The sequence below is a fragment of the Alternaria hordeiaustralica genome (genome assembly GCF_023758085.1).
Source record: "Alternaria hordeiaustralica strain BMP 2776 chromosome Unknown scaffold_14, whole genome shotgun sequence".
Taxonomy (NCBI): Eukaryota; Fungi; Ascomycota; class Dothideomycetes; order Pleosporales; family Pleosporaceae; genus Alternaria; species Alternaria hordeiaustralica.
The window spans coordinates 447,317-464,928 of NW_026056786.1; the positions used below are offsets into that span (position 1 = coordinate 447,317).

Sequence of the window (17,612 nt, forward strand, 5' to 3'; positions counted from 1 at the left end):
CCATCTTTGAGCCTGAGTGCCCGAAATCTTCTGTGCCCATCGCCATCATGGTCGCACCCCTATCTACAAACAATCCAAAGTCCTCCACTCCAGAGGTCCCCAGCATTTCACCATACATGCACAGACTCCTGGACATCGAGACCCGCGCTAAGCTTGCCATCATGGGCTGGAACGCCGGCGGGGTAGAGTCAATGTTGCCAGCAAAGCGCAAGGGTATGTGCTTTCCCCATCTGAGAAGTGTATCTTGCTGACTCATGGTAGCTATGGATTCGCTGTCGGACAGTGATGACGAAGACAGCGACGACGATCAAGATTCTGAAGACGTAGCACCCTACGACCCAGCCCAGCAGCGCCGGCCCAGACTACCCATGTACCACCCAGGCTTCAAACAAGCCGAGGGAGACGTTCAAGATCTCTTGCGTGTCTTCATGGATTTCTTGAAGGCAGCCAACAATCTCGGTGTTGCTGTAGAAGAGGCAAACTATCTCTGGAACCAGATCATAAAGAAGCGCGACATTCTCTACCAAGACGAGATCCGCATCGCCGTGACTGGAGACACTGGTACCGGAAAGTCCGCCACAACAAACGCTCTTCTTGGTGAAGATCTGACACCAGAGGTACTGTTACTCCAGATAACGAAGCGATGAGCTATCACTAACGCGCATCTTTAGGGTGACAGCGGTGCGGCGTGTACGAATGTCGTTACGGAATTTCGCCAAAAGACCCTATCAACCAACATCGGCGCAGTACAAGCGGAAGTCCAGTTCTACTGCCTCGAGTACTGCACTGATGATCTAGTCACGAACTGGTTCAAGGTTTGGTTCAACACTAGGCAGAAGCTCATGCAGGACGAAGACAGTGTTGACGACGAGGACCGCGCCCGCAAAGACGCCGCATTAGAGTGCCTGGAACATCTCTTCGCCTCCCGCGTTGCTCCGGAATCTCTCGAGGACTTCATGTCATCGGGCAAGACTCTTAAAGACAATCCAGCATTGAAGAAGCTGTTGAAGTGGACTATGGATATCCACGGCCAGTTCGTACCGGATGGAGAGCTCTCCGTGGCCTTCAAGTCTAGTACGCATAATGATATGCGCGAACAGCTTCGTCCGTTCCGGATGCGAGCTCCCAACGCACGTTACCAAGGCAAAGTACTCCCATTCAGTCCGTGGCCATTCGTCGAGATCATACGGTGAGAACATACCCTTTCATATATAGGCTGCGTCGCTGACAGCAATCACAGGTATTACGTCGATAGTCCCCTACTACAGGATGGCATTTGCTTGGCCGATGTTCCAGGAACAAAGGACGTCAACATGTACCGTGTTACTGCCGCAACTGCCTATCTGCAGCAATGCGAGATGACCATAGTGGTGGTTGACATCAAGCGTGCAACAAGCGATCAATCTTTTCGACAGCATTACCTCGATGCGCACAGTCGAAGGCACCATGGCAGCGTCATTCTTGTCGCGACGAGAGCCGATGTAAGTTTTTACAACAAACAAAGATTGCGTTATGACTAACCGCATGCCTCGTAGGAACTGAACGACGACGGCGGTAGTACGCTCCAGCTAGACATCATAGCAGAGGAACAACTGGCGCCCATCGAGGAAGAGTTGGCCGACCTGGAGAACAAATTGCAAGCCATAGACAACGAGATGGAGTCCAACAAGCTTGAGATGAAGCGCTTGAGGCTCAGAATCCAGCAGAACACTGCCACTGAAGATGGGCTTCGCCAGCTTGAGACCCTCAAGGCAGCAAACAAGACGTTAGTGAGTCGCAAGAAAGGGAAAGATATGATGCCGCGCATACCGTTCCTAGAGAAAGAGTAAGTCCTGTCCTTAGTTTGCAACTTCAAAAGACTTACTTCGTCAGGCGCAAAGATGCACGCATTGCATGCCGTAATCGCTTCGTCGCCGCTGGCATGAATCGTATGTACAGCCAAAACACCGGCGACGATGCTGGTGCTGCAGCGTTCTGCGTCTCCAATCGTATGTACATGCGACATCGCCGCGGTTACAACACAAAGAACTTGGAGAAGATGCCTACGATGAAGCTCGACGAGACCCAGATCCCAGCCGCATGCACCTATATTGCAGGCATTCCTTCGCAAGGAAGAACCGCCGTCTTGGAGCATTTCATCCACTTCAGAGTCCCGATGCTGTTGAGCATCGTCCAGATGAGCTGCAGTAAGACCACCGAGGCTCGCATTGAGCATGTGACCAAAATCATCGATAAGTCTATAAAGGTACCATTTCTATTCCTTAGTGGAAGCTTGACACTAACAGCTACAGAATCTTGAGTCCCGCGTGCGAGCTGTTGCGACAAAGTGCAACAAGACGTTTGTGAAGGAACTTGTAGCAGCGCTCTCAAACCATGAGTTGCAAGACAGGTTCGACAAGGTCGCTGAGAAAAAGCTCGATGAACTACTCAAGATAGTATGGTTCATGTCATCTATTCGCTTTCTTTACTGACTATTGCAGAATGCGGCTTCGCACAAGGCCTTGGTGAACAAGAGAGGTTCGTGCTGCCCACTTTCAAGACTGGTAAGCCAATCGCTAACGAGATTCAGGCACTTATCATCAGAAGAAGCTTGGTATCAAGCACGACGTGAACGCCGCGCTACTTGCACCCACGAAGCAAGCCGTCCTCGACGCATTCCGGGATCTACTGGATGCAGCACCCGCAAGCTTCAAAGCCCAGACTGCCCAGACTATCAAAGCCGGCATCAACGATCTGAACAAGCAACTCAAAGGTGAGTTCGCTGATCCATCAGTTTCCTTCTCCTACTAATGCACAATGTTAGACGATCCTCAGGCTTTGGCTGGTGACGCATACCAGGTCTGCTTCGGCAACAATCTCGTCGGCTACGAGAAGGACATCACTCTGAAGGTTGACACTTCCATGAAAGACCTCCGTACGGGTCTCATCGCCATCTATCAGAAGGCCGTCAAGCCGGGAGACAAGTGCTATCTATCCTTAGCCATGGAGCCTATCTACGAAAAAGCGCTCGAGCAGAAGCCCGGTAAAGGTAACATCCCACATTTCACTACACTACCAACACCCCCACTAACGCACTCACAGGTCAGAAGCTTCGCGACGTCCGCCACGCCTACCTCGAAGAGAAAATCATCGGTCTCAACGGCCCCTTCTCCGTTATCGCCGACGAAGTCGAAAAGGACGTCAAAGCCCTCATCAAGAACACCTGCGACAAGCTGCGCAAAGAAGTCGTCGAGATCCTCAAGACGATTCGCGCTGCTTTCCAGCGTCAGAAGAACAGGAAGGAACATGACACGCCCGAGGGACGCCAGTTTCGCCAGGAGCTGCATGAGTTGGTGGCTGAGGCGCGCAGGATTCTCGAAGGCGTTGTGAGTAAGAGTTTGGAGAAGTGCAAGGAGCATAAGTGAGTGGGTGAGGGCGCTGGGCTTTGCGCTGCTTGGGTTGGATGTACTGGGGAGATCTGCGCGGGAACGGGCAGGGATGTCGCTCACTTTGAGGCTGCGGCGCGACGACTTTGCATGCGTTGAGGCCTTGGTGGCGTTGATGGCTGCATATTCCATCTGTGGAGGATCAGTCCATACTACCCGATTTCTTTGGTGAAAGAGTTGCATGACTGCGATCTGTCGGATTGCTGTGATTATCCGGCGTCTAAATCTTTCGAATTCTGATGGAAGCTTCCTGCTCATTCCGTGCTACGAGAATTGGGGGCTGCAACAGATCGGGTTGTGCATATGGGGGACCTCGGACTAGTCAGAATGAAGCTAGTGTTGACTTTGACTTTACCGGTTCCAAGGTTTCAGGCTCAACGCCATAGTTTGCGGCTGCCAATCAGCGTTGGATGACGTCCGCAGCACTTCCGCTGCCATATCTTGTGTGCGCTGCCTCTTCTTTGCTTTCTCCTTTATTCTTCTCCTCAATCTACACCTGCCCGGGCATCGTGCCCAAGGGCATATCTCCGCCATATAACTGACCTTCCATCTCACGAGGCGGCTTTGCCGCCACACGCGGACCGCGACCGGCGTCTGTGTCCTTACACGGTCGCCGTGCATCCCGAACCATCTGATTTCCACCGCTCACACACTGGCTATACATCATCACACTGTCGCCCTTAGCACCTCCTCACTCTCCACGGTCGCCAAAACCTCAACAACGCCTGAGTCGGTGTCCATTGTCTTACCGACAGCCCCAAAGCTTCGCAACGTCCAGCTGAAGCGCTGTGCATGCGATAAAGATTCGCCTTATATCACCCCACAATCCTAGCTCACGAGAAACGGCCTAGTTATAGGCCGTCTACGCAATCAATTGCGACTGTCAGTAAGTACACTGCTGATCGTGAATGTCTTGCTAGTGAAACTCATCGTCTACAGTGATCATTGCATAAAACATTTCGGTCAATGTCTGTGCCAAGTGGCATACACGGGACAACTTCATTCTAATGCCCCAATACACGAATTTGCCTCGCCAGCGATCTCTCAGACGGTTGACGACAACTACAACGGGTTTTCACAAGGTTTTGCACGGCAGACGAACCACACGATCGAAGACATCCGCTATGAAGGTGTTGCCTTTGAGCAACCCTCTAATACCCTGGACCCTAATTATACGTTTGGGACCTATACGGATACCCTTTTGGGGCATACGAATGTGTCATTTGACACATCACATCCAGGGTATCAAAGCGTCGATGAGTGCTTAGATTATGGTTTGTTAACCATTCCCAATTCCGAATCCCAATGTTCCTTTTTGTCAACCATCAGAGAGACTGCCGACGAGGCCTCGGCTCTCAACTCCCAATCTTCATCCTGCTTTAATTACCCCATCCCCGATCTACAAGCCCCGGGTCCGTCCCATAGCCTCGATACTTTCCAGCCGGTCGACGAGACGGCTGTGTACCCTCGGTCCACACCAAGCGAACTTTCTTCGACACCAGAAGTACGGTCCTCTAGGCAATCATCAAGTTCGCGAAGTAATGGCCAAACCTCGGACGATAATCCAGTCGGAAAAATGCGAATCGACAAGAACCCAGTGGCTCGACGTAGACATGTCTCACTGGTAAAGACCTTTACATGCGCGGCATGCTTAAAGGCCTTCAAGTCCGAGAAAGACTTGAAGCGCCACCAAGATTTTTCGTGCGGAGACAAAGGTCGACCATTCGCTTGTGTATGCAACGTTCGGCCCTATAAGCGAAGGGACGATCTTCTGCGACACATCAAGACAGTCAACACCCGCGAGAAGACTAGTCGCCATAGAATCAAAGAGCCAATATCGGCATCAACAATCCCCTAAAGCAGCAATGAAGATCACGAGTTGGAGTGTTTTCATGTTTTGGTGGACGGCCGCCTTCGAGAGTGCACCGTCACCATTCAGAATATCTCGGCCACTTGGACAGATACGACCATGTCAGCATGATCATGAGATAGAAATCCTCTACTTCTTCTACGTAGTAGAGGTACGCAAACATACTTGGGATGAAGGACCATGTCAGACAGCCCTGTCTGGAACCATCGACGCTCGTTTGTCCCCAGGACGCGAGTGGCCATTTATTGGCTGTCATTACCGGAGTGTACTTCGTGGGGTCTGCTCCCATGCAAGGAAACGAGTTGACAACGGTGAGGAGAGCGGAGTAGTTGCCGCTTTCCATCCTAGTGGGCGTGTTCAGCGGCTGCTGACATGGGGTATGGGTGCGTTTGACGACCTCAGCCTCGGCCAAGATGGCAGACCATCTCGCCGTGCGCAATTTTATGATCATTCTTCTTATAGAGAAGCACGGAAACTCATAGCATAGAGAAGTACGCAAACTTATAGCAATCAAACGTCATTTAACCTGATCCATTTGCACGCGGTCGATCACCCACTGCGCTGAGCATGCCTTTGGGCTAGGCGCTGCATTCTCTGCTTCTCGCTCCTCTTCGCCCGTGCATTCACCGATCGCTTCGCGTCGCGAATCGACTGATGGGGCTGAACTCGTTGCTGCAGCTCTGTTGATGCGCCTGTGGCATTTTTACGTACAATGGAAGCATAAGATTCCCCGCCACTCATTAAGGACGCCCGTGGCGCTGTTCTTTTGCACGTCAAATATGGAAATTCCTTTTCGCTCATTCTCAGGTCGAAGGTTTGAGCCTTCGTTAAAACTCTGACCACAATGACACATCTGGTTCCGTACGAGAATTCATCTTCAAATCCTTGGGCACTACGCAAGCGCCCTTGCTTTCTCTTCGCCGCTGTTAGCCAGTTGCCATGAAGGTCGTCGAGAAAGAAATGAGCTTCCGTTTCGATGAATTCATGTCGCCTCGAGCTCCGAAAAATGATATCGTGAACGGAGTAAACGTCAGCGTGGCTGTCATTGCGTAAGAACGTCAGAATGCGCCATCTTTTCCGGAAAAGTTGGCCACTAGGCACAAAGCGATCTAGCTGTCGCCAGGGGTTTGCCTTGCGCTCAACGTCGCATATCAGTCGCGTGAATGCCGTGCCCGGCTCCGTCACATCCGACCTGGAAGGATACTTCTCAGGTGACCTCTTCGAAGAGGCGTCGTTCCCCCGTTTGGTGAGCATCGTATTGCAGTCATGCATGTCACCGAGAGGTGTCCACTTATGCTTGCTATGTGTGAACCTAGCTTGTTTGACGCGTATGAGTCTCTTCGGCTTGAGAGTTGTTTTCGACGGCGGGTGTCGTTCGAAGATGTGCGGAATCCAGAGACGTGACACGAACAGGTCTGTCGTATACTCTGCTAGCCTCGACGAGCGACTATGATGCTTCGACTGCCGCCAGATGACAACTTTTGGACATCTTCTCCAAGACTTGTTTGCCCCTGCTGTGTTTTTCCATATTGTGAGCGCCCCGCGGCCTCTCATATGTACTGATGGACGCGTCTCTGTCTCCGCATCTGGGGTTATCTTCCCGCAAGTTGCTGACACTGTCTGGGATGGCGACCGTGTTCGATCGGTTGCCCCCTGAATTTGTCGAGCCACGAGAGCCAATGACCTTGAACCGTGGTGTCTTCCAATGCTTGAGTCTTGCAGTTGTTTGGAAAGTTGTTCGGCCTTCGCCTTCCAACAGGCTGAGCTATTGGATGCCAGAGCTTGCAGGTGCCGTACTCGTAAAGGGGGTGCGTTTACCATTAGGACGGCTAACGCTTTGGAAATTAATTCTTTCCACTGTGATCTATCTAGCACAGACTGAACAAGCTCCAGCAAGACTAGTGTGCGATTTAGCAAACAATCTAAACACCTCCGAAACGGTGCCGAGTCGTCATCCTTGCGCGACAGTAACCATTCTTCGACGAATTCCAGAAGGACCTCAGGAATATCATCGCCGAGCAAGATATCGCGCCATATTGGGAAGGATACCTGCCTCACATTAGCACACACATGAGGGAAAAGGGGTTTGACTTGCATCATGTGACACGCTCGAGAGTCTAAACATCAAGCTTCGAAACAGGTCTTCGGACCTATGACATAAACAATGTTGAGCTGGCCGTTCGCTGTTATGACATCTGTTTTTAATATCGTGGCATACGCTTTCCGGCCTCCCTTGTCGGATATCGCACAACGTGCGATATTTGTGTCTCTTGAAGTGGATCGGAACTCGCCTGGACTTGATATCGCGAAGTCCGATAATATAGCCCGTGGGTTGGGGCACATAACTCAAGTCAAGCTTCATTCTGAGTTTCCGTCACTACGAGGCTCCGGGGTGCTTTCATTGCTACCTGGAGCGGACATACCACAAGGCTGAGAACGTGATTTGTAGACGGTTCTGCGGCCTTGCTTCTGGTCCAATCGCTAACCCATGCCCATAATTCCAGCTAGGCTAGCTTGCTAAGCCACCAGTACAGCCTCGTATAGATGATTCCCGCTTGCGGCCTCCAATGATACGCCTGCTTTTCAGCCTCTATGATCATTTCTGTATGCGGGCATATCGGCCCAAGAATATCGCGATTGCGGCCTCCAATAGTCTTTCTATCAATGAAGCGTTTCAACGATACCAAAAGGCTTTCTGAAACATCACTGAGCGGCCGCCAATGATCAACACAGGAGTATCTTGTACGTGCCAACAGACCTAACCGGAAGTGGTACAGTGTTCGCAATACTAATGCTGCGGCCTCCAATCCACGCAGAATGTACATACAGTACAGGAAACTATCCCTGATCTCTGCGCACATAGTACGAAAACCATACGCAACATCTGGCTCCACTTTCCTTGCGGCCTGCGTTGATATCCAACTCTTCTTAGACGGCGACGATGTCTTTTGGCGGCCTCGAATCAACAGCAGTAACAACTCAGAAATGCGGCCTCGTGTTACGTCCAACGGTCTCTTGCAGCAGATGGATTTAAACAAAGTGATTGTCCGCGACGAAAGAGCGCCATAACACAAACGCGACCAACAAGGAACCGCACCGCCGCACTACCAAAGATGCCCAGCCAATGTTTGACGGTGAGTTGATGCTGGTGTTCCATACTTTGTGCCAAGTCTAATGCCCCTCAGAAAGCCATCTACTCTCCCAGTAGCACTCTCGCAACTTTCGGGTCCGACAAGTCTTCTCGTAGTGTTGCATCTTGCAAGACTAAGACGGAAACGATGGCGAAGCCTAAGACCCCATCGACAGATGGGGAGCAGCCCGTGCGTTCGTTCGCATCAGTTTATCCCTGACTCGGCGGCTAACAGAGTTCGTGCATCTAGCGAGACGGAGGTCAACGCCCTAAACTTACACTCGAAAATCTTAATTTCATGGCGAACGAAAGCGCGCGCGACGATGGTGACATGCCGTTGGAGCGATGGCTAAGGGAAACGGCGAAAGAGGAGCCTTGGAGTGTATATAGTCGAATGAGTAACGCCTAGGGTATGCACTGCGGAAGCGCATGATTGTCGGAGGGTATAATCGGCTTTAGGTTCGTTCGTGCCGCAGAAGCAACCCTGTAGCTCCAAGCTTTCGCTAGTTCCTTCTCTTTGCTTTATTCCCGTGAAGACTGGCTTCCGTGTGTGTATGTTAGTGAAATGCCAATAGAACCACTGGAAGAGGCCCTCAGCGATCGAGCTGGTGGTGATTGTATCGGGAAGAAACCGGGTAGGTCGGGAAGGTTGACAACTCAGTCACAAGGGCATCGTGATGCCTAGCGGCGCTGCTGCAAGCCCTGTGGAAGCGGTGTGGGCCATGGAAGGAAGAGCAACAAGGAAGAAAGAAAGATGACAGCCACACCCGCGCTCAAGGATGGAAGAGTAAGATGCCGTTACTTGACTTTGAGTCCAGGTGACGGCACTCCACAGCGCGCTAAAAGGCTTAGCGCGGAAGAGGCGCCCCCGCAGTCCACGCGAGCCTCGCAACTGATCTGATCAAGACTCCCGACGTCACGAAGACACCTCAGATGTTTGAGTAGCGGGCCTCGCGACACTTTCTCCATGAGCAAATTCCTTGCGTCCTTCCTGTTGTTGACCGCGATGGTGTCTTGGCCGTCACGGGGGCATCCTCCTAGCCAGGCCGCCCGCAAATATGACGATCGCACTCGGGGTCCGCAGGCACACCTGGGCAGCGCGCATCCATTGGCAGGCATGCGTGCACCGAGCGGAAAGTGTGGCGATGCACTCCAGGAAGAGTATTCGCCCAGCTGAGCACTACCCCGGACCCTCCTCGGGTGGTGGCCGGACTTCCGGTCCTGGCCACGATTTGACGATCCGTCATTTCCTAGCGAGATGCTAGCATCCAAACAAACAACATGCTTTTTTGTATCGTGTACGCGCCCATGTACAACCTTCGGCGGAAAGCTCTAGTTTGTTGCAGTATAAATGGGTCAATCCTGCAGGTACCTGGCCCAGACCGGTTTCCTGCATGACAACTGTTATTCCCCACATTCACTTCAGCGGAGGGAATAATACTACCGTTCATCGCGTCATTGTGCTTTAGCAATGAATACCCTCCCCAGGTAGACATCAGGTGGCCCAACGCAGGCCAGAAGGAGCATTTTGTGGGTCAAGCGGTGACTGTGGTCTCAGAATTACCCTTGGCTGCCGATATCGTGAATGCTGGCACGGCCCTTCCACGCAGGTCTTCCCCACGTATATATTCTTGGGCAAACGGGCCCTACTCTTCCTCTTTCTTCCCCGAACGCTTCTACACCCTTGGGTAATATTGATAAAGATCGTTATGATCAATATTATTCTGCTCGGGCTTGCCGCCTGTTCGAGCCTCACATACGCGGCTCCTGTATCGCCAGACCCTGCCGATGTCGCGAGTTTTCTCACTCGCCGGGCCGCAGTTGATGCTTGCCCCGGCTACACGGCCTCAAACGTAGTCGAGAACGGAGACACTTTGACTGCCGACCTTACCCTTTCTGGAGATGCGTGCAACGCATATAGCGATGACATCAAGGACTTGAAGTTGCTCGTTGAGTACCAAACTAGTAAGTATCAACATCTCTACTTTGGACACGCTTACTAACATCAAATAGACGAGCGTCTACATGTCAAGATCTACGATGCCGCTGAGCAAGTCTACCAGGTATCTGAAGAGGTGTTCCCACGCCCCAAACACGAGAGGCCCGGCGGTGGAGGTGCGGCGCTTAAATTTGGTCTCAAGGAAAGTCCATTCTCTTTCGATGTGACGCGCAGGGACAACGGCGAGGTTTTGTTCGACATTGGCACTGTGCCACTGGTTTTCGAGAAGCAGTATGTCCGCCTTCGCACTAAGCTGCCCGATAACCCCAACCTCTACGGCCTTGGTGAGCACAGCGACGCGTTCCGCTTCAATGCAGAGAACTACGAGCGTGTCTTGCTGAACGCGGAGTCTCCCCAGATTCCCAGGAATGCCAACCTGTACGGAACCCACCCTGTCTACTTCGACCACCGTGGCGACAAGGGCACCCATGGCGTCTTCATGCTCAACTCCAGCCCAATGCAAGTCGAAATGAAGAAGGCCGATGACGGCCAGTACCTTGAGTACAACACCATCGGTGGTGTCATCGATTTGTACTTCATGGCAGGTAGCAAGCCCGCCGAGGTTTCCAAGCAGTATGCCGACATAGCTGGCTACTCCGCCATGTACCCATACTGGACCTTTGGATTCCACCAATGCAAGTACGGCTACTGGGACGTCAACATGGTCGCTGAAGTCGTTGGCAACTACTCGACTGCTGGAATTCCCCTTGAGGTCATGTGGACTGATATTGACTACATGTATCTTCGCGAGGACTTCACGGTTGACCCCGAGCGCTTCCCCCTCTCCAAGATGCGTGAGCTTGTGCAAACACTCCACTCGCGCGATCAGCGATACATTCTGATTCTCGACCCGGGTGTTCACGCTGTGGGCGGTCAGTACCTCAGCTATAAGAAGGGCCACGACATGGACGTCTTCTTGAAGGCCGCCGATGGCTCCGACATGCTCGGAATTCAGTGGCCCGGTGAAGTTGCATGGCCTGACTGGTTCCACCCCAACACGGAGAAGTGGTGGACTGACGAAATGAACATTCAGTTCAACCCCGAGTCAGGTATCGATATCGATGGTATCTGGGTCGACATGAACGAGGCCTCCAACTTCTGTCACGATGTCACAACCTGCAACCCTCGCCAGCAAACCATCGATGACAACATTCCTCCTCACCCTGCGAATGCGCCACGACCCAACACTGGCCGCCCAATTCCTGGCTTCCCAGAATCCTTCCAGCCGGGTTACAGCAACAAGGCCCGTGATGTAGAGCCCATTTCCGCACCACGCCCAGATTCTGTTGAAGCTCGCGGCTTCCAGTCTCTCCCTGCTCGCCAGACCTACGATAGCCCGAGTAGTATGAAGGGTTTCCCTGACCGCGAATGGTTCAAGCCTGCCTACGGTATCAACAGCCATCTAGGTGATATTTCGCGCCAAACCATCCCCATGAACACCACCAACTACGACGGAAGCTGGCAGTACGACACGCACAACCTCTACGGCAACATGATGGCATCCACAACCCGCGAGTCCATGCTAGCCCGTCGCCCCGCCCTCCGTCCCTTCGTCCTCACCCGCTCCACCTTCGCCGGCACAGGCCGCAAGGTAGCCCACTGGTTCGGCGACAACTTCTCCGCCTGGGACGACTACCGCATCTCGATCCGGCAAATGCTGTCCTTCGTCTCCATGCACCAAATGCCCATGGTCGGCTCCGACGTCTGCGGTTTCAACGGCAACGCAGACCAATACATGTGCGCGCGCTGGGCCACACTAGGCGCCTTCCAGCCCTTCTACCGCAACCACGCTGAAATCAGCGCCATCCACCAAGAATTCTACCTGTGGGACGTTGTCGCCGAGGCGGCCAAACGTGCCATCGACACGCGGTACAAGCTGCTCGATTACATCTACACAGGCCTGTACTACCAAACCAAAGAAGGCACGCCCATGATCAACCCCCTCTTCTTCCTCTACCCCGAAGACGCGAATACCTTTGGCATCGACCTGCAGTGGTTCTACGGCGACGCCCTGCTCATCTCACCCGTTGTAACTGATTACTCCGACACAGTTACTTTCTACCTGCCCCAAGACACGTTCTACGACTACTGGACGTACGCCAAGGTCCAAGGCGAGGGCAAGAACGTCACGCGTAGTGGCCTAGGCTACAGCGACATCCCCGTGCACATCCGCGGCGGCTCCATCGTGCCCCAGCGTGTCAACAGCGCCAACACGACCAAGGCACTGCGCAAAGAAGATTTCCTGATCATCGTTGCGCCGGATGCGGACGGTAAGGCGACGGGACGGCTGTACCTTGACGACGGCGAGAGTCTGGATCAGCCTGCCATGAGCGAAATCTCCTTCTCGTACGACGGCGCCAAGTTCAGCGCTACGGGCTCTTTTGGCTACGCTGGCGCGAATGAGGAGAGCGTTACTGTTGCCCAGGTTGTTGTGCTGGGCCGGGGTGAGGCTGGTGCTACTGGTAACTTTGACTCTGCGAAGGGTGCTGTTACGGTTGATGGGCCGTGGAAGATGGATGGTGAGTTTGGGTTTGAGTTGTAAAGACTGGGATGATTGAGTGTATGTGTTGTTGGATCTTTGACATTTAGGTTTCATTTACGGCTTTATCTACACGGAGGTGGCATCTTGTTGTTTAGTTGGATATGTTGTTGGATTGGATCTTCATTGCAAGCGGTTTGCATGTAGACATGGCGTTCACGGGTGTTTGATTGGATATGTGTACGGGATTGTATTCAGGGAACTGGTTCTTGAGATACCATGGGAAGGCTCTGGAGGACGACTCTCTATTCTTTATTTTCTTATCAATATATTGGTCCTTGTACTATTGCAATATGCTTTCTAAAGCTTCCAGCATGACTGCCATGTCATCAGATCCTCATACCGTCCAATTTCCGACATCACAGCACGTACTCTGAATTCATCTGCTTGCAACATCAACTCGACACATGATGTTGATCGTCGTACGTTGCCGTATTGATGGATCATCTCGTTGTATTTAGAATACGTGCTGTGATGTCGGGAATTGGACGGTATGAGGGCTTGATGACACGGCGCAACACTACAGCATGAGAAGTACAAAGGTGCAAACCGAGATTGGTACGTACCACGCACCCACCAAGCCCGAACGCAACCGCACCGATGTCGTGCAAATTAAGTATGGTCACAGCTCGAGGTGAGACGGGGCGGGTGCGGGTGCGAGATCATTCGTGCGGGGTAGTGGAGTGTTGACTCTCGTGTGACTGAGACACCGGTCTTGGCCTGACAGGTCACGCTGCCATCGCCCGGGGTTGTCTCACCGACCTTTCAACCACGAGCTCTTGTAGCGCACACCGACCATGTCGACCGAGGCTTCGGTGTGAATGTTACCTAAGATGTGCCGACCCATTGAGAGGGAAGCACTCCCGCATTCATGACGTTGGTGTTGTGCAGAGCTATTCGGTGCGTTGTCGCATAGACTTGTCCTTCTGATCGTGAATGTGTCGGTCGATTCTTGTGGCCGAATTGATGCCGTGATGGCAACTTGCGCGATAGGCGTAGTCGTAGAACACATCGTCGGCGGTTTCCTCACTCTCCTCCTATCGTCGTTGCCTCAAGTTCGTCTCGAACGCTGTTTAGGCTGACATCTTGGACCTCGTAGCCAACCTCGATCTTGTTCTTTGGGCGTGCTTTGTTAAGTCCTTCGAGCAAGACGCAGGCCTTGCAGACTTCCTGGCTCGAGAGATATCCGCACTTCTTGCACTGGCCCATGACCTGCTTGCTCGCCTTCTTGGGTGTGAAGCCCTTCTTGACCTTCTTTCCGTTCGCTAGTGGTACTGCACCATTGCTTTGCTGACCGCTGCCGTTGACGTTCTTGGTCGTGATCTCGGTCTCGAGGTTGCCGTCGACTGCTGCTTCGTTCTGCCTGAGTTGGGCCTCGACGCTAGCCATTTCGCCACCTGTACTGCGCCCTTGGGCACTTCCGCAGCCGCCTTCCTCCTCTTCAGCCACAGGTACGTTGCTCGCGCAAGCACCTCCGCAGCCCTCGTCGCTACCCGGCACTAGCTTTGCCATATCCTCGCCGCTCCTGACCACATCGAGGATGGCGCTGGGTCGCACTCTCTCGAGATTCTTGATCAGGGCACGTGCACTGCCGCGGAAGGCTTCAGGCGAGTATATGCATTCCGTGCTGAAGTAATCGAGACTCTTGTGGTGGGCGTAGAGGACGATCTCCTTCTCGTATGCGTATTTCAGAGGCTTGCTGCGCTTGATGTTGGTATTCGAAGCTGGGTCAGACGACGCGGAGGGCGTGGATGTGATGATGGAAGTGGTGCGCGACAGACGAGGCAGGTCACCTCGGAGCACTATCTCAATCAGTATTCTGTATAATTGCGACGTTGAAGGCAGTACTTACAGTTCATCAGAACCGTCTCGGCGACGTCATCCGCATTGTGTCCCGTCACTACATGCTTGACTCCAAGCCTCGACGCCCCACGATCAAGCGCTTGCCGCCTGAAGACGCCACAGTAGGTGCAGTTTCCCTTCTTTCCCACCTGCTCTACCACTTGGTCCATTGTCCACCCGTACAGCTCTGCATATCCCAGGATCGTCAGGTCCATGCTATACTGCTCCGCATTCCTCTTCACCGTCTCCAGACTATCATCTCGGTAGCCTTTGATGCCCTCGTCGATTGACAGGAGGATGAGATCAAGGCCATAGTCGTAGCGCTCATTGAGTGTCTTGAGAACGGAGGCGAGAACGGTGCTGTCCTTACCACCCGATGCGCCGATGGCAACCTTTTCGCCGCGTTGGAAGAGGGAATTTGTGGTGATGGTGTGGTGAATTTCCGTTTCAAAGACCGAGATGAAGCACGTCTTGCATAGCTTGGAGTGGTCTTTGGGGCGCAGTATGAGTGCCCGATTCACCTTGCACAGTGCGCAGGGCGAGGGCGGCATATTCGGGCGTGATGTCTGGGCGTGGTGTGCGTAAGCCCAAGAGTGACGCGAAGCCTATGGCGGGGAGAAAATCCCATAGCGCGAGTCAGTCCCCACCTGCGCGGGGCGAGGCTGCCGTCATGCGACATGCGAAACACGAAACGCCGACGCCTCTCCTCTTCTGCACTCGTGCCCAATTTCCCCCTCCTCGACATTTCCTCAACGAAACACCACGCTCGGCCCGGAGTCACTGATGTCCTTTGCTTCACTTGCAGACACACTTCTCTGCCAATGTCTTGGCAAGCGTGCTCATTGACGACGTTTAGCAAATTCAATGTATCGGTATGAAGTGACTATTCAATGGCTGAGCAGACGCCATAACGTATGACCCTTAGACGCACCGGATCTTCCCTTTCCGTTATTCCCGCGCTGCAGGATCATAGACTGGGACAGGCCCCCTGAGCGGGGAGACTGCAGGAGCGGATGTTGCCATGCTACCACATGGCGATCGTGGCTATGTACACGAGAGGCGAGCAGCTACCTCATAGCAATACAACGGGATCAAACATCTCCGCAGCTGAAGGACCTACCCGCATGCAGACTCTCAGCGATGAACTCCGTCGAGGATACGAACGGGACCTACGCGCAAAAACCTGCACACTTCGTTAGTGAACCAAAGAGTCTGGACCACTTGGCGTCCTTCGAGGCACGCAACCGACGTACCGCTCCTCCCTTGCCTACACACCAACCGCCTGGGGTCATGTGAGCGGATGCTTGAACTTGTGGCAAAGAGTTGCAGGGCCTTTAGCTTAAATTTCTAGCTTCTAGAATAAGAGCATTATAACTACCTGTATAACTTAGTAAAATAACTACTCTAGAATTAGATAATGCTAGTCTCTTAAGTCTAGACCTGCGACTTTAGACTACCTTTCTATACCTTTATTATCTTAGTAAATAGTAGTAACTTAGAGTTAGTTATAGGTATAGGCGCAAATAATTAGACGCTATATACTCTTAAATTTATAGGCTAAAGAATTTCTCTATAGCCTAAAAAGGTTAGTAAAAGTTATATAGTTCTAGTAAAAGGTGCAGATTTTTCTCTATTTTATTAGTAAAAGCTATATAATAAAAGTATTAGAATAAGCCTATAATAAGAAGATTATAGTTATCTTAGAGTAAGAAGTTAATAATAAAAAGTATAGTAGCTTATAGAAGCTTAGCAAAGAAAGGTATAGTAGCTTAGCTTAGCTATAGTAGTATATTTAAAGTTTATAAGATAGTACTAGTAATTAAGGCTTTTTAAGAATAGTTAAGGCTAAGTGTCTAAAGATAAGGTTTAGCAAAATATAGCTTTATCTAATAGGCAGCTATGCACGTGATCTTAATAGACTATAGAAAGAGCAAGCTTCAGGCGAATCTCTAAAGCCTGTCCGCTGCTGAACAGCCATGATTCTTGTCGCCTCACTCAAAGTGCCTTGTTACGAGGCTGGATAGCCTGGACTCGCGGAACGGCGCTTCTCAACCCTATCGTGCCGATTCACGTTCAGCAGCTCGGCTCGACATAACTACACACACGTGCTCAAGTGCCGTCCTGCATAGTGACAGAACTTCAATCGATTACGTGCTTAAGGAAACGCTCGCTGTCCCTGACGATCATCTAGGTCGGTTGTGGCATTTAGCTAATCGCTTTATCAACTCGACTATCGAATCATTGGCATCCGAGCCCCATTCTCCATAGGCTGGCTCTATCATTCTATCGGATTGCTTAAGATCGTCAGGAACTACAGCAGACACGCTGCGCGACAGCGGCATTGGTGTGATTCGGCGCATGGACCAAGTGACAAGAGCCCTCCCGTGAAATCCATCGTGGCCGGACACCCGCGCACCCGGATAGAGGACGCCAGCCAGGGAGAGCCAGCTGCCAGGAGGCGAGTCATACTGATGACGAGTGTAACTATGTAGCTATTCGGCATAGGTCGTCCAGAAACGTCGGCGTTCTGGCTCGGTTAGAGGTCGGCGAACTCATGTTCCTGAGATCGACGCGACCGCGCGGAATGGCAACCAGAGCGAGAACAGAATTCGCAGCCTTGATGTGGCTGTGTTACCCTTTCTCCGCGCGACAATTGTGTATGCAGGGTGTCAATGTCTCCGAGAAGTCGGCATCTGAGCAGAAAAACAAAACATCTCGCACACCAACCAGGTGTTTCAAGCCCAACCGTACGAAAGCAAGGACGCATCATCTGGAAGGGATGTGATCCTGGGGTATTGGGCGATTAA

General features: G+C 52.2%; 3 protein-coding genes across 3 annotated transcripts; 2 read left to right on the top strand and 1 right to left on the bottom strand.

Moving 5' to 3' along the window:
* Positions 1–47: 47 nt before the first annotated feature.
* Positions 48–3,404, top strand: J4E84_006966 (uncharacterized protein; the record flags this gene model as incomplete). The annotated part of the gene is made up of 11 exons (XM_049389553.1): positions 48–213; positions 262–617; positions 672–1,189; positions 1,256–1,481; positions 1,536–1,825; positions 1,873–2,245; positions 2,292–2,435; positions 2,481–2,517; positions 2,570–2,752; positions 2,804–3,028; positions 3,082–3,404. The coding sequence occupies 11 exons, from the start codon at positions 48–50 to the stop codon at positions 3,402–3,404; spliced, it is 2,841 nt and encodes a 946-aa protein (XP_049242746.1).
* A 6,730-nt stretch (positions 3,405–10,134) lies between these two features.
* On the top strand, positions 10,135–12,966 carry J4E84_006967 (uncharacterized protein; the record flags this gene model as incomplete). The annotated part of the gene is made up of 2 exons (XM_049389554.1): positions 10,135–10,390; positions 10,439–12,966. 2 exons carry the CDS (start codon positions 10,135–10,137, stop codon positions 12,964–12,966), a joined length of 2,784 nt encoding a protein of 927 aa, XP_049242747.1.
* A 1,023-nt stretch (positions 12,967–13,989) lies between these two features.
* J4E84_006968 (uncharacterized protein) lies at positions 13,990–15,356 on the bottom strand (the record flags this gene model as incomplete). The annotated part of the gene is made up of 2 exons (XM_049389555.1): positions 13,990–14,765; positions 14,816–15,356. The coding sequence occupies 2 exons, from the start codon at positions 15,354–15,356 to the stop codon at positions 13,990–13,992; spliced, it is 1,317 nt and encodes a 438-aa protein (XP_049242748.1).
* Positions 15,357–17,612: the final 2,256 nt, after the last annotated feature.